A 22,466-nucleotide genomic window follows, 5' to 3' on the forward strand; every position below is an offset into this window, starting at 1 on the left:
CCCGGGAAGAGCGCAATGATGGTGCCAACTTGGGCCAGTGAAACAACGTCCTCCAAAACTAGACTGAAGAACAAAAGGACAGCAACTTGTCTGTTCCCTTCCCCCACTGCCCCAGCACTGTCGCTTTCCCCCAATATCCCAATAAAAAGAAAAATAAATAAAATAAAAACTCAAAATTCTTAGTGAATCTTCTGGAGAAATCAGTAGCTTGCAGGTAGATTCGGAAAATACCAAGTGGTTAGGTGTTAATAATAGTCACACTCAATTTGATGTTCTAAGAAAGAGTGTTACTTTAAGCTCTGGGAATGAATCAATTTTTTTTTTCAAGGAGGCAGCTGCCAAGGTTTCCAAAACAACCTGGCTGAAAGGTTGTTAACTAACATGTGATAACGCTATTCTGAGAAGGGAAATGGGCAGTTCCACTGGCTTTGCCTTCAGAGTAAAGACAGAAAAACCTGATCTACAGACAGGATTTAAGGAGCTCCACAGAGAGAGAATCCTCTCTCCAGAAGCATCACAAAAAATAGAAAACAAAGAGAGGGGAAAAGAAGAAGCCAGACGGGAGGAGAAGTTTTAGTGACTGCAGGGTGTTTTGTTTATTTAAATACTTCCCTGTTGGTGGTTCTTTAGGTTTTATTCAATATTTTGTTGTTCCCAACAATGCTACAATATATCTCTTTAAACATGTATCTTTATGCATATGTGCAAATAGGGTAAAGTCGTAAAAGCAGAACTGCTTAGTCAGAGGGTTAAAAAATATTACATATTAAGAATAAAAAGGAGTTAGTGACTCCCTCAAAAAAAAAAAAAAAAACAAAACAAAAGTCTGTAATAGCCAGAGCATGAAAGAGAGAGATCAATCAAGTGGGGGAAACAGTGCTATCGGAACATTAGCATTGACACCACCGAGTAATGAAGTGAGAAGGGCCCTACCACCTGCACCCAAAAGTCAGTTTTCCTTGTAGCCTTTGCTCCAACCAGAGACAAATGTTTGCCCACACATAGGATGCAGAAATTAGATTAATTAAGAAATATATTGTGTATTTGTATCTTAATTGCACTGGTGGACTATAAGTTATACAAAAGCCCTCACTCGGTTAGCGTCCCCCAAAAGTCCACTCCTGGCTAAAAACTTATGTGTGATTTTTCAGACCTGACCACAGGCAATTACAAAGGCTTTACTTGACAGGCCTCATGAGAGGAAGCTGCCCTCCGGACACCAGACTTGGTCCACGGCCAGTGCAGCGCAGTCTCTGAACGGGGTTGCAGTCGAGCACTGAGGGTCCCCTGGCTGGTCATGCTCTTCGAATATTTACATTCCTAGCCCCAGTGCCTTTATTCCTAGGTCTCTTCATCTGAGGCCTTGAGCTGTGTCTTCTTTAGGGGCCTCTACCAAAGCTTCCTTATTGAGGAGGGCCTGGGGGGACTTGAAGACACTTTTCCCCACTCTGATTCAGGACCCAGTACTTTTCCACACCTACCTCTTCTTCCCCCATGCCCTCCCCGCAACCCCTCACCTCAAGGTCCATAAAACTGCGGGAGCCTTTTGTTCTGGGCCCCTCAGCAGTGAGACAACCCCAGATCAGTGCTGATCCATCTGACCCCCCCCCCATCAGTGTACCTCTCCATGGGGGAAAACAGAACAGGGGAGTCAGTTCCTGCTGCTGTTCAGCTTCTTGCTTACCCCACTGCAGGAAGCGATTCGAGTCCTGCTGCTTTAATCGGCTATTCCAACACCTGGCAGCTCTGCTTTCTCCCAGCTCAGCTGAGCTCCTGACAGCTTGCAGGAAGCCTTCTACTGCTCAATGGCCTTACCATCATCAGTTAAGCAATAGCTACTCAGGAGTTAAGCATATTAACCCATCTAAACATTGCCTGAGCTCCACATTGCCCGTTTTCACGAGACTAGGAATAGCTTTGTGACAACCAGACAAAAAATCTCTTTGCCCATCTGCTCTTGATATATGAAATTCTCAGCATTACTTAAACTACAACAAGGCAAGGAGGGGAACTAAAATTTAGTGAGTATCTATTCTATATGCCACACCCTTTACACATATCATTTTCTTTAATACTCATAACAACCCATTGTAAGGGCTGGCCGAGTGGCTCAGTTGGTTAAGAGCTCGCTCAAGAGTTTGAGCTCTGAGCAACAGCGGTTCAACTCCTGACCTGAGCTGAGTAGCCGCTGAGCTACCAACAGGTGACAGGATGGCTCAGCTTAAAAATAAATAAATAAATAAATAAATAAATAATTTTTAAAAATAAAATTTAAAAACCCATTGTAGTGGGTGCCATGATTCCTATTTTACAGATGAGAAAACTGGGTAACATCCCCAAACTCAAACACCTAGCAGGTAGTGTTGTGAGGACACTAGCTGGGACCTGTCTACAGTGCCCTGTCCACAGCCCCATACTGCCTTCCCCAGGGTTACAGGCTAGTCCTCTGGGAAGTAATGGGTAGGGTTGCATTGATTAGCTGTGGGGTCTACCCTTGCCTGGCTCCTGGAGAAGGTGGCCACAAACACCCTCCTAGCAGAGCTGCGTGTACCTTCGGGTCGTCCTTCACCCCGAGGAAGAGGTCATCCTTCAGCCCTTTCTGGCAGTGCTCACACGTGCAGTCAAAGTAATACTGTTTCTTCAGCTGCTTCTTGCGTTCTTCGCTGACGTTAAGGAAGTCAATATAAGACACTGTCAGCTCCTCTCCTTCTGAGATCTTGCCCAGGGCCCGGAGCTCAATTCTGGAGCAGGGCAGAGGAAAGAGTAATTCAAATTCAGGACTATCAGAATGGCATTTGTGCTCTTCAAGTTTCAAGTTGAGTCTCAAAGACAATGACTTCTACTAGTACTAGAGAAAACTCTCATTCCCTCCAAAAAAAGGAGAGATGTGACCTAAAGGACAGTTTTCTGGATAATTCTGCTCTACTCATTATAACAATCAAATCTGTTCCATTCCATGAATTGCTCTGAAATCTGGTCAAATAGGTTCCTGGTAGAGGACTGGGCTTGGTCTTAAACCCATACATAGCTCCCATGCCTGCAACTATCCCTGTACATTCAGCTACTGGTTGTCAAAGGAAGGGACAGATGCTAATAAGGTGAAAACTCAAACAAGAGAAGACTCAATAGTCATTTCTGCTTTGTTTGGGGACTGCTTCCTCAGAAACACACACAATCTTGGCCTATTCTGTGTCTAACTATAAGCCCCTCTTACCTCAACCAGTGTTTTAGGCCTTAATTATGTAAGAAGACTTATTTAGGAGATCACTGATGGCAAACAAAGACTGGCTCTGTTAGTCTGCTGCATTGTTCACTTTTGTGTTTATTAGGGGACATGGCTTTCTGGCTGAAGATGATTAGCAAAAGGAGATGGCATTTCAATCCCCTTCCAGCCTAGACCTGACCCTCCAATTACCTATAGTACAACCCACCTTACCATGTAATAAGTACAGAATGTGCTGAAGACAAAGCCCACTGCAGAACTGACATCCAGCTAAGCCAAACAAGCAGAGATCAGCCCGAGGGCCTCTCAGCCATGCACCCTCCACCACAAGGCCAGAAGCTACAGAAAACAAGTGATGAGCCTTGCAAGCTGGATCCTAAGCTGTGCTCCTATATCGCCCCAGGATTCGGGGGCCTCACTAGCCAGTGGGAAACCATCATCCAGAGTGAGTGGCAGGATGCAGAGGCTGGGGAGAGCATCTGCAGAGAGGTCCGTGGCCATTCCTTTTACCTCCCAGAGAGGCTGTCAGACACCGTGTAAAGGCGGGACAAGATTTCAGCACCACAGAAGGGTCCCAGTCACAGGCATCCCCTTCCACGTACTCAGAGATGACAACTGAGCAAGCAACTACTGAATGGCAGTGACACACTTGTCCAGGTATCAGAGGTGACCACTTAAGGTTAAAAAAGCTTTCTCCCAAAGTGGAACACACTGACATGCCAAACAAATGTGATAATACATACAATATAAAAACAACTCGTATGGCAGCTAAGTTCCCATTCACCTTTTGCTCCTTCTTTCCTTTCTTCCCCACTCCAATTTTGGGCAGCAGCTGTTACTGAAGTGATGAAAGGCGAGAGGGAGAGGAGGGCCCAGTGATTCTACTCACAGCTGTGTTTATACTCCTATGTCCAAGCTGCAGGGGATCAACCTCCTCACTTCACAAATGAAGACACTGATGCCCAGAGAGGTGAAGTAACTTGCCCAAAGGTCCACAGCACTTTGGCAACAGAGTCAAGATTAGGACAGAAGTGCCATTCACACTTCACCACACCATATTGGCCTCACCTGACTGTTTTCGGTCTGCCTCTCGAGTCTGCAATGCACGGGAAATGAGATGCACCAAAGCCCTAGATTTTAGGACCCTCCTAGTGTCTTAAATAGTTCTGGGCCAGTGTTGAGTGTGGCTCTCTGGCGTTTGGTCCTGGTGGGGTACGTAAGCAATTCTACCCCCACCAGCCCCTTTTACAGAGGCAGTTCACCATCGTAACATATCCCCATTCAACAGTGATTCAGTGGACAATTAAGTTAGAATTTCCGGTAGCTTTACTTCCCATCATGGTTAAGCCAAGTCATACAGGTCTCAGAGTATCTCAAATTATTTCAACGATATTAGAGAATTTGAAAACCAAATTAATGTCACTTAAATATGAAAAAAAAATGCATAGATGTATACCCCATTTTACCTAACGTGGAATTAGAGAGCAGGAGATGAAGAGTGACTGCCACGCCATTCTGGACCCCCAGACCCCTTCCATCTCTAATGCTCTGCGATTTTATGATTCAGCCAGTTGATCCACAAGTAGGCAATTAATTTAATTATTTATTCTAGTGATTGGGAGAGTCCCTAGAGATGCTCTCATCTTGACCTTTGCTCTATAGATGTGGAACCAAATACCCAGGAGGTAATGTGAATTGTCCAAAGTCAAGTGCAATGCATGCCAACACAGGCTCAGGTGCCCAAACCACTCCTCCCCCTGCATTCCCAAAGCCCAAACTTCCATGCAGCCTTTTGTCCTAATTCCAAAGAGTATTTCAAGAACTTTCAAGCTCAGCTTGAGAAAAAGACCCATCAGGGGCCATTTGGTTGTGATTAAGAAAAGTCAAAAGTAAAATCTAACCTAAACCACTAATTCATAGTTGGCCAGAAGCCGTAAATAGAATACTATGAATGAACACTTATCAAAAATATCAGAGTTATGGGTGTGATTTTCAGAACCCAGTCTGGGTGAGAAGTTGAGGGTTATAAACAGTTCTTTAGTGGGTCAGTAATATCAGCAGTCCTCATTTCACAGTAAGCAGGGTTTAGACGGACAATGTGGGTTTCTGCCAAGATGATGTGGACCAGAAGGGACTGCCATGCTTTGATGTTGGAGGAGTGAGAGAAGTGAAAGAGGGGGAAGAAAGAAAGCAAAGTACAGCAAAGGCACAGCCAGTGGTAGATGGGTAAGGAATAAAGTGATTAATTTAAATGCATTAAGAATACAGCATTCAACAAAGACAAGACTCTGGGGCGTGGAAGGACTACAAACAGACAGCAGCCACAGAGATGTGGGAAGAGGTGGCCCAGCAAACCAGGCAAGTGAGGGAGATGGGTCAGAGGAGCAGGGATGTTTGCAAGAACTGACCCACCTCATCTGAGTGTGAAACATGGATTTCACTGCCTCATGACTGAAAGACAAAACAGACACCCAAATGGAAATCATTACTATTGGCTGATCCCGCACAGCTAGCAAGGGTACACAGCATTCCAAGTTATGCAATCAAAGCTTTGGCCACAACAACAACCTCTATACCAGCCCTGATAGCTGGGCCCACTTGACAAGATGCAGCCTCGTATAGTGGAAAGTGCACTGGATTTGGAAGGAGGGATTCTGGGTTCAAAAGTACTCAGCCCTGGACAAGTTATTTCCCTTCCCTGGACCTCAGTGTTCTCATCTATAACCTGGTAATGAGGCTCATGAGACAATGCATTTAAAAGTAGAATGCTAAAAAAAATAATAAAATAAAAAAAAACTATGGAAAGCTATTATTATCCCACTAATAAGCATCTTGGACAAGTAAGTGTTGCCTCTTTTGATATCTATCTCATGGAGAGCTTGAACAAATTGTGAACACTGGTTAGGTCACACAGGTAGTATGTACATAAAAATTGTTGGGGTTAGAATTAGGCTTCTAACATCATGACCAGTGTTCTTTCCACTATGGCAGGCAGCTAGATAGTAAATGCAAAGTCACCTTCTCTTGCACAACAACCAAGAAGCCTGGGTAAAACGTGGCTGCTCAAAGTTAGTGGATGCATTGAAGCCACAGCAGACACTGGAGATGATCTGAAGAAAGGGTTTCCAGGTTCCTGTGGCTGTTACATGTAGTGACGGAAAGAGCCCTGGGTTATCATTGCTTAGGAGAGGGATATCCAGAAAGATCAGCCCCATATGTGGCTGAATTTAATCTTCTGTGCCAACCAGGCTAACCCTGGACAACAGTCCCTCTGGAGAGGATTCCATGTAGTCCAGGTCAGTGACCCTAAGAGGCTTAGGAAGGGAAACACAAATGCTGGAAAAAGATTATCATCTGGGTCCAAAATTAACTTCCCTGTCTTGAGTGACTTTCTCAATTGCTTAAGAGCCTGGTGTCATGTGGGCCCTGGTTTGCAGAAATAGGAAGGAAAAGGGAAACCAGAATCCTTGCTATATTGGGGCTTAGGCTTGATTCTTGGCTGAGAACCAGAAACCATTGTCTTTGGTTTCCAGAAAGTTTTTTGGGGGAAACCTGCTCATTGTTGATGCCTTAGCGTCAACTTGCATCTGTCATAAGAACCTGTCTCTAAGAGCAACAGAAATATTGCTCAGGCCTCTTTCCCCCAAATCCCCCAGCCTGAGCCATGGACAACCAGGGGTCACCCTGTTTGCTGACGCTTCTCCATTTGTGCCTTACACTCAAATTCCATGCTTGTCCCTTCTGTCCCCTGATCTGTGCCTTCTTGAGGGCTAGCTGACCTCTGAGGACTTCATCACTCAGGTTCCTTTGCCCTCTCGCTTCTGGTTGAGGTTTGGCCAAAGGAAGAAGATCAGAAGATGGGAGAAGAAGTAGGGGTTTTGGTCTCCTGGCTCCCTCTCTGTCTCACCATGGTTTTACCAAGCTGTTGGGGTTGTAGGAAGGGCACCTCCCATGGCTGCGGCTCTCACCAAACACAAGAACAGTACTTCTTTCACTTGTCCTTTCAGGTATAGAGACGATAACGGTTTCATGCTGTTGCTGCTCCCTGGACACCTCAGCATTCTTTGTTAGTTTCTTAAATTCTACCCACACTTCTGTGTATTATCCTTTTATAAATTCTCTTCAGGTAAACTCTGACTATGCCTTCTGATTTCTGCTGGGACCTGGACTAATAATACGCTTCTGCCAAGCACTTTCTCAGTTGATGATGTTCCGCAATGACCTCTAGAGAGATAATCCCAGGCATCAAGTTTTAAAATAGTAGTTAGAGGTTTACCTAACATATCCAGGTGACCTCAAGAAACATACAAAGACTCAAAAATTACCCATGTAGAATTATTTACTGTCTTCCTCATTACCTTTCTCCTAGCCACAATTAATCTATAATGAAATTTCTATTTTCTTTCCATTTGCAATCCATGCTAGTTCAGGTTCAACAGTTTACCTTTTACTTAAATCAAGTGGAGAAAACACCATAAGGTCTCCCCACCCCCAGTGAAAGACATACTCACTTGCCATTGTTAAATATGACAGTGCAGTTAGGCCAACAGTCATGGTTCACCAGGCCCAAATTGGGGAAGATGCCCACACCCACTGCCTGCAGGCCTCTCTGATCACTGAGTGTGAAACCGTTGCAATTAATCTACACAGCAGAAAAGATAAAAGAGTCAGCTGACAGACATAGACTAGAGACAGATCACCATCTATTGTAGCTACTGAAAATTAAAAAAAAATAAAATAAAATAGAAAACCTGGTGTCATCCTGAAAATGCTTAGAGTCAGGAAACAAAACAGTCTCCTGTTCTGTGTGACTCTAAATGACCCTCAAGGTTAGTACCAAGAGAGAGTCCCATTCTTGCTAAAATTAAACACTACCTTAAAAGTTTTTGGTAGCTGTATTCTAAAAAGGCCAATAATAGAAATGTTGGTTCTGAAAATATCTCTTTCTTTCCTGTATCTGGGTCTTACACGAGTCTTCCCCAGTATCTATCTTGTTTCTCTCTCCGTGCCCTACTCTGCGTGCGTGTGTGTGTGTGTGTGTGTGTGTGTGTGTCTCCTCTGCCTTCTGCTTTCTTTGCCTACCCACCCTCAACTCCTACAGCTGCTCATAAGATAAAACTGACACCTCTTTTTTACTATTTTGTATCTGGTGGATATTTTATACTTCCTGTTCACAATTTTAAATTTCGGTGAGTACAACATTTATCTCTAAATATAAGTTGAGTATTACTTATATAGTTTATTTATTTCCTTTTCCTTAAAAATAAGTGGTTTTTTTATAGAAACATATTTCAAATATCTGCCCTCATAGTATGAAAAATGCATAAGAATAAATATAACCTAGAATGCATTAACAACTTCAAGAAACTTTCTGCTTTATATGTAAATAATATATACGTTCATACTATACATAAGATAGCATACATTTATATATACCAGGGGTGCCAAAAAATGTATACAAATGGACATTTGGTCAACGTTGCTTAAGCAGTTCGCCATAATTAGAGTTGTCTGGATGCTGATGGTAACCACTTTGAGCACCTCTTGTAATTGCAGAAGTCAAACGTGACTTGTAGTCATCTTTTATTATTGGTATATATTGAGTATTATAATTTTAATACAGTTTTCCTTTCTTAAAATGTGTATAAATTTTTTGGCACCCTCTGTATATATTGACATGTATAGCACATGGCTATTTGTTATAGATATTGGAAGAGTGTCACTTTCTCCATTCAATCTCATTGGTCATTTAGCAGATACATGGAGTTAAGCCTGCCAGTACCACTAAAAAATTGTGTTACCTTGGTCAAATTTATTTCTTCTCTGAGCCCCAGTTTTCCCATCTGTAGGTTGAATAAGTTGGATTAGACGATTTCTACGGTCCTTTCACTTTGGTGATCATGCCATCCTGTGGCTGTAGTCCCCAGATCATCTTAGGGAAACCCAGGATGAGTCTATGACCCCCATTCACCCCAAGGCTGTGAAGCATAACTGCTAAGAGTAGCAACTCTGGCACCAGACAGATGGCTCCTAGCTCTGCCATAGACACCAGTTCACTATAACTTCTCTGGGCCAAGGCTTTATGTTTATAAAAGAGATGTTAAAAGCATGGATTTCACTTTGTGTTGTAAAGATTGCATAAAATAATACATGGGAAGCTGTGGTGCTTAATTTTATGTGTCAACTTGGCTGGGCTGCGGTGCCCAGACATTTGGACAAACATTATTCTGTACGTTTCTGTGAAGGTGTTTTTAGAGGAATTAGCATTTAAATAGGTAGACTTTGAGTACTGCAAGTTAGCCTGAATAATGTAAGGGCCTCATGCAATCAGTTGAAGGACTTAATAGAACAAAGACTGACCTCCCCTGAGCAAGAAGGAATTCTGCCAGCAGGCAGTCTTTGGAATCAAACCACACCTCTTCTTTGGGTGTCCTGCCTGCTGGGCTACTGGCAAATTTTGGATTTACCAAGCCTCCACAATCTCAGAGCTAATTCGTTAAAATAAATCTCCTTCTCAATTGATATAGATGATAGATAGATAGATAGATGATAGATAGATAGATAGATAGATAGATAGATAGATAGATAGATAGATAGATGATAGATAGATAGAATGTTGGTTCTGTTTTTCTGGAGAACTCTGACTATTACAGAAACAGTGGCATATGGTTAGGACTCAAGAGATGTTTGGTGTGATCATGCTGTTATTGTTATTACAATAGACCCCTCTTCAGCCCACTCACCAGCACCACAAAAGGGGCTGGGCCTGCCAGATGGAAAGCATCTACCCCCATAGCCAAGGACCTGAGCCTACTGACCCTCAGGGATCCCATCTCCACCTCTTGAACTCTTGTGGCTTGAGAAGCCTGGCTTTGTTGCTCCAAGGCAGCACCCTCCAAAAAGGCCTTACTCTCCTCTTTCTGGCTTCCATACCCAGTACTCCAGGCTCCCCATTATCCTGCCCATCAGATCTGGGAAAAGGAAGAGTCTGATTTTCAAAGTGACTAATGGGCAAGGAAGGATGGTAATTGGGTCTTTATTTTCAATATGGAAAGGAGAAAATACAAGAAATACAGGTAAACAAGAAGATAAAATCCATCTAAATCCACCATTCAGAGATAATGGAAAGTTTGTGTTGGGATGCCAACTTCAGATAGGGCAGGAATGACCTCACTGTAAGCAAGAACAGGAAGACAGAAAATGGGATGAGAGTTGTTCATATTAGGGCTCTGTCTCCCTCCAGTCCTTTTTTTGCCCCTCCCCCCTCTGGCCTGGCCACATCTGAATCTCTCTTAGTTAGACAATTCCAGCTGTCACTTCAGCCCACCCACACACACACACACACACACACACACACTTTATGAGAAGTCATACCACGCCAAAGATGTTCGAGATGTACTGAATGCTGAACTGCTGGCTCTGGGGTGGCCAGTACTGCAAGAAAACGTCCACATCCAGCTGCAGCTCCTTCTTCTCCTCCTCCCCGAAGTGTGCCACATGGTTCTGCAGGTCATCCACAGAGATCAGGCAGCCATCTGTGAGCCCAGTGCCCTCTCTCTCCACTCGCCACATGATGCGTGCAGCAAGCCTATGGAGAGGCGCAGGGTTAGGGATGCCCTACTGCATTCATTCATTCAGCAAACACTTACTGTGTGCTTAATGCATGTCAGGCACAGTGTTGAGCCAAAGATATAGTTGTTTTGTTGTGGTTTTTTGGGGGGGGGGGTCATAGAATAAGCATTCATTATCAGAGCACCGGTGGTCTGAGAAGGTAGCAGGTTAACACCTTCAAAACTGCCTTAACATTCTCAGACCAGCTTGGGGTATTTAAAGAAAAATCTGGACATTGCACCGGAGGCTACGTGATGGTTCCAAGGGGGTCTGCATGGAGCCTTCCTTCTGGCGATGTGGCTTCCCTTCTTGGTCACCAAACCAGGAGCAGTGATGACAGTAACCTGGAAAGAATGCTAGGCCATAAAGATTGTGATCAGTAAGCATGGGGGTACTGTGATCAGTAAGTAAGCATGAGTTTCAGGATAATTATCTAAAGCAGGTAACTGGGACAGGGGACATTCTAAACTCAGGAACGGGGACAGGGGACATTCCAAGCTCCAACCGAAGGGTGGGGGTTGATCAATTATTAAGCTCTGGGGCAGAGAGAGATGAGGACAGGGACATTCACGACCTCTTTTGTGGGGATCCCAACTGGGTCTTGTTTCAATTCCCCAATAAAATCTTTTTTAAAAATAAATGAATAAATAACACAAAGGCTATAATAAGAGACAAAGAAGAACATTACATAATGGTAAAATGATCACTCCAACAAGAGGATATGTATGTAATCCTTGTAAATATTTATGCACCCAACTTAGAAGCACCTAAATATATAAAGCAAATATTGACGGACATAAAGGGAGAAACTGATAGTAATACAGTCACAGCAAGGATTAGTAACACCCCATTGAAACCAATGGACAGACTTCCACACAAAAAAATCAAGAAGGAAACTGTGGTCTTAAATGTCACACTTAACCAGATAGATTTAATCGATATTTTTATAGCACTTCACCCCAAAGCAGCAGAATATACATTCTTTTCAAGTGCACATGGAACATTTTCCAGTATAGCTGACATGTTAGGCCACTAAACTAGTCTCAATAAACCTCAGAAGATTGAAATCATATTGAGCATCTTCTCTGACCAAATGGTATAAAACTAGAAACCAATTACAAGAAAAAAACTGAAAAACACACAAAAACTTGAGGATAAATAACATGCTACTAAACAATAAATGGGTCAACAATGAGATCAAGGAAGAAATCAAAAGATAGCTTGAGACAAATGAAAATGAAAACACAATGACCCCAAATCTATGGGGCACAGCCAAAGCTTAAGTCTTAAGAGGGAAATTCACAGCAATACAGGCCTACTTCAAAAAAAAAAAAAAGAAGAAGAAGAAGAAAAATCTCAAATCAACAATTTGACCTTACACCTAAAGGAACTAGAAAAAGAACAAGCAAAGCCTAAAATGTGTAGAAGAAGAAAGAAAATAATAAAGATCAAAGCAGAAATAAACAAAATAGAGTCTAAAAAAAAACAATACGAAAGACCAAGAGCTGGTTCTTTGGAAAGATAGATAAAATTGATAAACTTTAACCAGACTCATCAAGAAAAAAAGAGAAAGGACTCAAATAAATAAAATCAGAAATGAAAAAGGAGAAGTGACATCTGGCACCACAAAATACAAAGGATTATAAGAAAATGCTACAAACAAGTATATGCCAACAAATTGGACAATCTGAAAGAAATGGATACATTACTAGAAACATACAATCTTCAAAGACTGAATCAAGAAGAAACAGAAAAATCTGAACAGACTGAGTACTACAAACAAAATAAAATCAGTAATATAAAAGTTCCCAACAAACAAAATTCCTGGACCAGATGGCTTCACAGGTGAATTTTACCCAACATTTAAAGAAGAATTAACACCTGTCATTCTCAAACTATTCTAAAAAATTCAAGAGGAGGAAAGGCTCCCAAGCTCACTCTATGAAGCCAGCATTACCCTGGTTCCAAAACCAGACAAAGGTATTACAAAAAAAAAAAAGAAAGAAAGAAAGAAAAGTATAGGCCAATATTCCTGATGTACTTGTACATACATGCAGAAACCCTCAACAAAATATTAGCAAATCAAATTCAGCAATACATTTAAAAAGATAATACATCATGACCAAGTGGAATTTATTCCTGAGATGCAAGACTGGCTCAATATTCACAAATCAAGTGATGTGATACACTGCATTAAAAAAAAATGAAACATAAAAATCATATCAATAAATGCAGAAAAAGCTTTTGAAAAATCCAACATCCATTTATGATAAAAACTCTCAGCAAAGTGGAAATAGACAGAACATATCTCAACATAGCAAAGGCCATATACAATAAACCCACAGCTAACCTCGTACTCAACAGAGAAAAGCTAAAATCATTCTCCTTAAGATCAGGAGCTAGACATGGATGTCCACTTTCACCACTTTTATTCAACATAGTATTGGAAGACCTAGACAAAGCAATATGACCAGATAGATAGATAGATAGATAGATAGATAGATAGATAGATAGATGACATCCAAATTGGAAAGAAAGAAGTAAAATGGTCATTATTTGAAGATGACATGATAATATAGAGAACCCTAAAGATTCCATCTAAAAACTATTAGCACTAATACATTAATTCAGTAAAGTAGCAGGATACAAAATTAAAATTCAAAAATAGGTTTGTTTTTATACACCAATAATGAACTATCAGAAAGAGAAATTTAAAAAACAAATCTCACTTACGACTGTATCAAAAAGAATAAAATACTGTGAAATAAATTTAACCAAGGAGATAAAAGACCTATACTCAGAAAATTATAAGAGATTGAAGGAAGAAATTGAAGAAGATATAAATAAATTGAAGCATATACTGTGTTCATGGATAGGAAGAATTAACATTGTAAAAATGTCCACACTACCCAAAACAATCTATAGAGTCAACACAATCCCTATGAAAATACCAACGCCCTTTTTCACAGAACTAGAAGAAGCAATTCTAAAATTTATATGCAACCACAAAAGACCCCAAACAGCCAAAGCAATCTTGAGAAAGAACAAAGCTTGAGGTATCATGCTACCTGACATGAAACTATACGATAAGTTTATACTGATCAAAACAGGATGGTACTTGCATAAAAACAGACACATAGATCAACGGAACAGAGTAGAGAACCCAGAAATAAACCCACATCTATATGGTCAATTAACCTATGCCAAATGAGGGAAGAATATGCAATGGGGTAAAGACAGTCTCTTCAATAAATGGTGTTGGGGAAACTGAACACATACATGCAAAAAAATGAAACTTTCTTATACCATATACAAGAATACACTCAAAAAGGATAAAAGACTTAAATGTAAAACCCCAAACCACAAAACCCCTTGAAGAAAACATAGGCAGTAAATTCTCTGACATTGCTCTTATAATATTTTTTCTGATATATCTTCTCAGGTAAGGGAAACAAAAGAAATAAATAAATGGGAGTACATGAAACTAAAAAGGTTTTGCACAGGGAAGGAAACCATCAACAAAATGAAAAGACAACCTACTGAATGGGAGATATTCACATGATGCATCCAATAAGGGTGTAATATTCAAAATTTATAAAGAACTCATACAACTCAACACCAAAAAACAAACAATCTAAAAGATGGGCTGAGGATCTGAAAAGACATTTGTCCAAAGAGGACATACAGATGGCCAATAAACATATAAAAATATGCTCAACGTCACTAATCATCAGAGAAATGCAAATTAAACCACAATGAGCTATCACCTCAAACCTGTCAGAATGGCTATCATCAATAAATCAACAAGCAACAAGTGTTGTACACCTGAAACTAAGTAAAAAAATAAAACAAGTAAAAAAATAATTAAAAATAGAACTACTTTATGACCCAGCAATTCTACTTCTGGATATGTATTCAAAGAAATCTAAAACACTAATTCAAAAGATATATGCATCCCTATGTTCATTGCAGCACTGTTTACAATAGCCAAGATATAGAAGCAACCTAAGTGTTTATCAACAGACGATTGGATAAAGATGTAGTACATATATACAATGGAATATTGCTAGGCCATAAGTAAAGAATGAAATCTTACCATTGCAACAACATGGATGGATCTAGGGGGTATTATGCTAAGTGAAATAAGTCAGACAGAGAAAAACAAATACCATAGGATCTCACATGTGAAATCCTAAGAACAAAATAAATGAACAAACTAGAAACATACTCATAGATACAGAGAACAAACTGATGGTTGCCAGATTTGGGGGGCGGGGGCATGTTTAGGGTCTGCGTGAAAAAGGTGAAGGGATTAAGAAGTATAAATTGGGGGCCGGCCAAGTGGTGCGTTGGTTAAGAGTTGGGTTGGGACGCCAGCTCTGAGCAGCAGGGCCCCGGTTCGGATCCCACATGAGGGCCAGTGACGCTGCACTCTCTACAGCTAAGATAGTGAACAACAGCTCGACCTGGAGCTGGGCTGCTGTGAGTCACCAGCAGCGGTGTAGGCTGCAGTGGGGCTGGCCAGCAGCTGGCATGTGCTTTTGTGAGCTGCTGTGAGCTGCCGTGAGCGGCCGTCCAATGGCGGGCGAGCGACTGCCTCACCCGGGAAGAGTGCAATGATAATACCAACATGGGCCAGTGAAGCGATGTCCTCCACAACTAGACTGAAGAACAAAAGGACAGCAACTTGTCTGTTCCTCTTCCCCGATTCCACAACACTGTTCCCCTCCCCCAATTCCCCAGTAAAATCTTAAAAAAAAAAAAAAGTACAAATTGGTAGTTACAAAACAGTCAAGGGGATGTAAAGTAAAGCATAGGGAATACAGTCAATAATGTTGCAACAACTATGTATGGTGTCAGATGGGTACTAAACTAATCAGGGGGTTCACTTCATAAATTATATAAATCTCTAACCACTACGCTGCACACCTGAAACTACTATAAAATAATATTGAATGTCAACTATAATTGAAAAAAAAGATAAATTTAAAAAAAAAAACCTGGTGTTAAATGATACGCAGAAAAAAGAACAGGGTAACATCATAGCGAGACACAAGGGATAGAGGAAGAGCCAAGGGGATCGGGAGAGACGGCACAGTGGAGGCGCACTGGAGCTGAAAGTGGAACAAACAGAGGAGCCAGCTCTGCAGGTGGGGAAAGAGCAGCGAGGACAAAGTCTCCAAAGGAGGAACAAGGTTGGCATGATGGAGAAACAGCAAGAAAGCCAAGGTGGCTGGAGCACAGGGAGCAAGGAGTGGAAAGCAAATAAAGGGGGAGAGGTGGGCAGAAGCCAGACCATGTGGGGACTAGGAGACCAGGAAAGGGATCTGGGGACACCATGAGGTATTGCCACCTGGGTCTCTCCTGATGAACACTGGAGAAGGACTCTAATGACCTGGCTTCAAGTCTGTTTTCACTTCTTACTGAGTGACCCTGGGCAAGTCACTGAACCTCCCTGAACCTATCCAATGGCCAGTGAGGTGAGGATAATATGTATTCCCTGCCATGCTAACCTCCAGAGGTATTTGGAAGACAAAGAGAGATAATGGATGTCCACATCATGTGTGAACTTATTCACATCCTTAATGATTAGATAGAGAGAAGGTGGAGGAGACAATCTGGGTGGGGAAACATAAGCAAAGGCCTGGACACAGCCACAGGTATAGCCTAAGTGGGCAGCAGAGAAGGGCCTGGCCTGGCTGGAGCCGCAGGCTCTGGAGGTGGGGGGAAGCAAGGGGGCCAAGAGGAGACTCAGGAGAGCACAGGGCTTTGAGTATGAGGCAGCGGGCTGTACTTACCCCTGACAGCAGAGAGGGCTCCCTTGTTAACTACTAGCAGCCCATTCCTGCGAGATGAAGCCTGCAACCAAGATACAGTTCGGCACCTGCCTCTGAAGAGGGACACCCTTGACAAAGCACAGGCCCTTTCCTTCTCTCATCTGAGTCACAGAGTTATTTCTGCAGAGATGCCCTGCTGGGGATCCAGGTGCCTGAGAACCAAGATGTCTGGGACAAAAGTGGAGAAAATAAGACTCAGGATGGGGTGTCTGCCACCTCCAAATTTTAGGGAGATGGTCACAAAGCTCAGAGAGTAGAGACTAATGGGTGACAGATTTCCACTGAGTATCAGAAGCAACTGGGACTGTGCAGTTGGAGGGTGTGAGCGCCTCACCACAGGAGGTAACATTTGCTTTGGACCTTAAAGAATAAGTAAGATTTCAGAGAGTTACCTGCAACTCTATCTTCACTGCAGTAGTAGTCACAATAACCAAGACATGGAAACTAAGTGCCCGTCAACAGATGAATGGAGAAAGAAGATATATTAATATATGGTGCCAAAAAAAGGTATACACATTTTAAGAAAGGAAAAAACTATTAAAATTGTAATAATATATACTGATAACAAAAGATGAATACAAGTCATGTTTGACCTCTGCAATTACAAGAGGTGCTCAACGTGGTTACCATCAGCATCCAGACACTTCTGATAACAGCGAACTACTGCTTGAGCAACGCTGACCAAAGTGTTCACTTGTATACATTTTTTTGGCACCCCCAGTACACACCCACAAACACACACATATGTAGAGTAGAATATTATTCAGTCATAAGAAGGGAATACTGCCATTTGGGACAACATGGATACCTTGAGGGCATTAAGCTAAGTGAAACAAGTCAATCAGAGAAAGACAAATACGGCGTAATAAATACTGCATGGTATCACTTATATGTGGAATCTTTAAAAAAAATAGTCAAACTTATAAAATCAGAGAGCAGAAAAGTGTTTGCCAGGGGCTGGTGCTTGGGGGGAAATAGGGAGAAGTTGGTAAAAGGGTACAAACTTTCAGTTATAAGATGAATAAGGACTGAGGATCTCATGTAAAACATGATGACTTCATTGATAACACTGTACTGTATAACTGAAATTTGCTAAGAGTGAACTTAAGTGTTCTCACACACACACAAAAAGATAAACGTGACATGATAGATGTGTTAATTAACTAGATGGGGAGAATCCTTTCACAATATACATGTATATCAAATCACCATTATGCACACTTTAAATATCTTACAATTTTATGACAATTATACCTCAATAGAGCTGAAATTAAAAATAAATACATGTATACATACATGCATACAATTGCAGGTGAAATTACAAAAAAAAAAAAAAAGTAGGATTTCAATAGATGGAACTAAGGGGGATGGGGAGGCGGACTAAGCTATTTCATTTTGAAGTTTCCTAAAAATTACCAGCACGTGATGATTGCAGTCTGTACTTGAACTTCACAGCCTACACACACGGTGAAAATGATCCCAACTTCACCATCCCCATCTCCTCTGCTCTCCACTGCCGGCTTCATAAGCACCTAGCTGCAGCCTAGTGTCAGGCCCTGCCTGGAGGAGCTCCAGGACTTAGGAGCTTGGGAGCTCTTGAACTGGGGCTCCCGAGGTATTGGCCCCGAGATTTCTGGTGATGGCCTCCAGGGAAGGCCACGAGTTGTTACAAATGCAAGTGCCTTTCAGATGGAATGCGCGCAGATGGCTGCCTGTACAATCACTGGGAACAGGGGGCTATGGTTACTTGAAAAGCTCAGTACTTTATAAAAGGGGGCAGAATGCTATTGAGCTCCAGCTCATTTTGCCAAATCTCAGATTTTTTTTTTCAAGTGGAGCCAGAAAACCTTTGTTTTTAATGTGAAACTTCCCAATTTTTTAACAGTGGCAGATCAATTTTTTTATTATTATTAAACATTAGGCAGCCATACAGAATAAGTCTGCATCCAACTCCAGCCAGTGTCTATAGTTTGGAACTGCTGCTATAGACACCCCACTCTCCCTCTCAAATGGGCTCCCAGACCTAAAGGGAGTTCATGGAAGCGACCACATTCAGTCTCTTTGAGGCTCTGTCCTGATTTGTGCTCAGCCTGGCTTTCTTAGGCCTGGGAGTTCTGTCACTGCCACCACCTCCCACCTGACATTTGGGAATCCCAGACTTTCTCCCATGGCCCAGCTCTGACCTGATGTTCTCATTGGGTGCCTTCCCGTATCTCTTGACGGCCATGCACTCGTTCTTGTGGTTCAGCCAAGCATCCTTCTGGCAGGTGCGGTCACAGTAATGGGCAAACTTGCACTGCCCGCAGCGGTGGAGCTTCTCCTGCCTCTTGAAGCAGGTGTGGCATACGAAGTTAATGAGGCTGGAAACAGAGGGAGGAAATATACGATTGAGGTTGGGGAGCACCATGGAAAGGAACCACACTGGCCTTTAGGAGGCCAGGGGTCAGGTACTGGCTCAGTGGGCCATTCTTGTCTCTCTAAGCTTCAAACTTCCACTTTTCAAAATGAGGGAATTGGGTTTCCAAAGGTCCCTTTTAGCTGTAACGATAATTTGAGCAGATATTTTAAAGTAAACCAAATTTGGGGAACACCACTGAGCTCTGCATATAAGCCTTTCAATTTAATTCGGCAAGTGTAGGTCTATGACCTTGCAGGCACTAGGACAACCACAAGTTGCCAGAGCAACAGTTGAACTAGCAAGACCGTGCAGTGTGAGGAGCACTATGCTAGGGGAGGCACAAGGTGTTCCTGGAACACACTGGAGAAGACACTTGAGGAGCCCAGGAAGCCTCTCCCAGTCCCCTTGCCAATAGACACAGGTCACTGGCACCATGGCATGGGAGGGGCATTCTGTATAACATGTGCTTCTCATTCTTGAAATATACTGTCCCATTTCCCAAAGAGTAAAAACCATAGCTACCCACAATGTGATATATTTTATACAAAACAAGGTCTACACATTATGACATATTTCACAGTTCTGTGTATTTTGCAACGTTAAGAATTACAATGTTACTGATGTCATTGATGTTATCTAACGCAGCCTCCTGGCTCAGCGAGAGTGAAAGTGATGCGACAGACAGTGCATGCCCATTCGGTGGGTGAGGGAGAGAGATGGAGGAAGAAGAGACTCCTTCCCCCAGTTTCTGGCCTCCCAGCAATTCCATTAAAGAGTCACGTGTCTCCCCCTGTTAAAGCTGTGATTCAAACAGACAAGGTCATAGGTTAGCATGAAGGAAACGTATTTTAAGACATAACCTAACAACCTGAGTGAGCTTAATCTGGTATGATGCACAATATCTCTAGGCCCCAACTGCAACAAAATATACAAGTACAGAAACCCCTTGTACCCATCTCTGACCATGCATTTTCTAATTCCCATAGTCAAAAAGAGTTTGCTTCCTCCAACAAGTTAGTCTACTGTTGGCCAGTGCTAATTACTGGGGACTTCTTCCTTGTGTTAAGCCTGAGTTTGCCTTCTGGAAAAACATACCCCTATAACCTAATTTTGCCATCTGGATCCTTGTCTAATGGAACAGGCTAGGTCAAGTCAATCCTTTAAGAATATGCAGACAACTGCCATCCATGCTTTCCATTCATTTCCCTTCTCCAAGTTAAACACTCCCCACTCCTTCAACAGTTCCTTATACAAGTTTCTGGAAATCTCACACTGTTGGTGGTCTCTGATGTGCGTACAGCATGTCCCTTCAGTCAAAGGAAAGTGGGCATAGCAGGGCAATCAAGCAAGATCCAGCAGCCAGCGCTAGGACATCAGGCTCAAGGACCAGCCCAAAGGCTATGTCCAGTGGTCCCAATATAGCATCAACAGACAGAGAGAGAGGGACAGAACCAAGCTAAGGGCATGGCATGGGCTACGGCTCTAAGCTAGATCCTGGGCTTCCTGGAGTTCAGGCACTTTTCAGCCTCTGGGTAGTCAACTCAACACACACTGCCATGTCCCCATCTGCTGTGAGGTACGTTGCTAGTAAGTTGTTAATAATCATAAAGTAGTCAGGGGCATAAAAGGTTAGTACTTATATATAAGTTAGAGCAGATTGAAGGTTATTCCCGTCATATTGTCTTCCTCATTACCTTGCATTCCCTTAAGCTTTCCTAATGGGAGAAGAAGAGTAGAACCACATTGGCATACTTAGTAAATTGCACAGAATCCACACCGCATCATAACTTTGCCACAGAGCAAGGGTCCGACTTGAGAAGGTCACGAGTATCGAGAGGAATAGAATACAGGGGACTCACACGAGACCCTGACCATTTAGTGAATCTCCAAACCCCTGGAAAAAGGGAGCTATGGATTTCTCCAATCTGTCTCAAGTCAGGATTGCATTCTCTGGAAGGAATGTGAAGTTCATTAGCAGGGACTGGGTTGCTTAAGAACCTGAGTAATTTGGATCCCAAGGAGACTTTAGTGTGCATGCATATCACCAGAGATCTTGTTAAAATTCAGGTTCTAACTCAGTAGGTCTGGGGTAGAGCCTGAGATTCTGCATTTATCATAAGCTCCCAGGTGATGCTGATGCTACAACTTTGAGTAGCAAGAATATAGAGATGAGAGAAAACCTAAACCCTACTCCTTTTGGTGGGATATGCAGGCGAGTGTCAGGTAGGCAGGAATAGGAAGTTTAAAAAAAAAACGTTCCCTCTGGTCTCCATCTCCTTACATTGGCAGCAGGATGCATATTATGGAAGGTCAGGCCTGAAGTGAGTCAGAGCTGGGTTCAACCCCTGATTCCAGTATCTTCTGGCTGTGTGACCTCAAGCAACCAATCTAACCTCTCTGATCCTTCATTTCCTTATGTAAAAATAGGAATAGCAATGCCTAGATCTTGATATCTCTTAGACTAATGACTATTACTTTTTAATGAAGCATACCTGCTATTTTTAAAAATTCAAGCAAAAAGAAAATTACAAAGAAGCTCCAAAACCCCACCATTCTCAAAATGATTTTGAGGGTTAAATGAAATAACAAGTAAAATATCCCGCTCAGAACCTGGCACAGGATGAGTGCTCAGTGGATGTCAGCTGGTCCACCCATCCATCCATCACACAGGGAGGTTAGGCCAGGTGGTCTCTGAATTTCTGCTCTCCTCCAGCATCCAATATTTCTCAGGCAGCCACCAGACAGGAAGACCTCTGGGCTAAAAGAAAATCCCCGAAGAGGGACAAGGGTACTTCCTTGACAGAAATACTTCCCCTTTTTTACTTCCTTTGTGTGAAAGAGAATCCAAAAGACATTAAGCCCTAAAACTACTTTTTGGATTCCAGGAGAAAGAGTGTTTCATCCAGACAGCTTAACTGGATGACCTTCAGCAAGTTTCATTTCTCCTCCTAGTCTCATTTTGTCCAGTCCAAAGAGTCCCATTTACACAACACTTTGCAAGGTTAGGTTTTTAGCAATTCTCTTCTGTTAAACCTCCCAACACCATTTAGAGCAGTAGTGATCAACATCCTCACAGGGATGTTATTTGCATAGGGGTCTCTGATGCCTGACACTGCTCTCAGCAGAGGGAAAAGGAAGCCACCAAGCCTACCTGCTTTGCCTGCAGCCCTAAGTGTGCCCTGCCCCAGTGAGCAGGTCCCCACTTAGTCTTTGCTCTGAGTCCCTGGGTTATGTCATCTGTCAGAGTCAAGAGGGATGGAAGGGCAGCTATTGCTCAGCTCCTTGTATGGACATAACCAGTTACTGGACAGAGAAACACAAAGAAAAGATGCCTGCAAGTTAGACGAGCCCTGCAAAAACACAGGCAGAGAGAACTGGACCAAGAGCTCTGGCTTTG

At 42.5% G+C, this 22,466-nt stretch overlaps 1 protein-coding gene across 1 annotated transcript in view; it reads right to left on the reverse strand.

Moving 5' to 3' along the window:
- The window catches only part of SMYD1 (SET and MYND domain containing 1), a 55,461-nt gene that overhangs the window by 17,044 nt on the left and 15,951 nt on the right, over nucleotides 1-22,466 (reverse strand). Inside the window, exons 2-6 of the mRNA XM_019632981.1 lie at nucleotides 18,855-19,031; nucleotides 10,598-10,811; nucleotides 7,735-7,865; nucleotides 5,636-5,674; nucleotides 2,552-2,741 (exon numbers count right to left, since the gene is read on the reverse strand). Coding sequence (XP_019488526.1) covers nucleotides 2,552-2,741; nucleotides 5,636-5,674; nucleotides 7,735-7,865; nucleotides 10,598-10,811; nucleotides 18,855-19,031 — 751 coding nt within the window. The remainder of the gene's footprint in view (nucleotides 1-2,551; nucleotides 2,742-5,635; nucleotides 5,675-7,734; nucleotides 7,866-10,597; nucleotides 10,812-18,854; nucleotides 19,032-22,466) is intronic.

The sequence above is a fragment of the Hipposideros armiger genome, unplaced genomic scaffold, assembly GCF_001890085.2.
Source record: "Hipposideros armiger isolate ML-2016 unplaced genomic scaffold, ASM189008v1 scaffold_1219, whole genome shotgun sequence".
In the NCBI taxonomy this organism is placed as follows: Eukaryota; Metazoa; Chordata; class Mammalia; order Chiroptera; family Hipposideridae; genus Hipposideros; species Hipposideros armiger.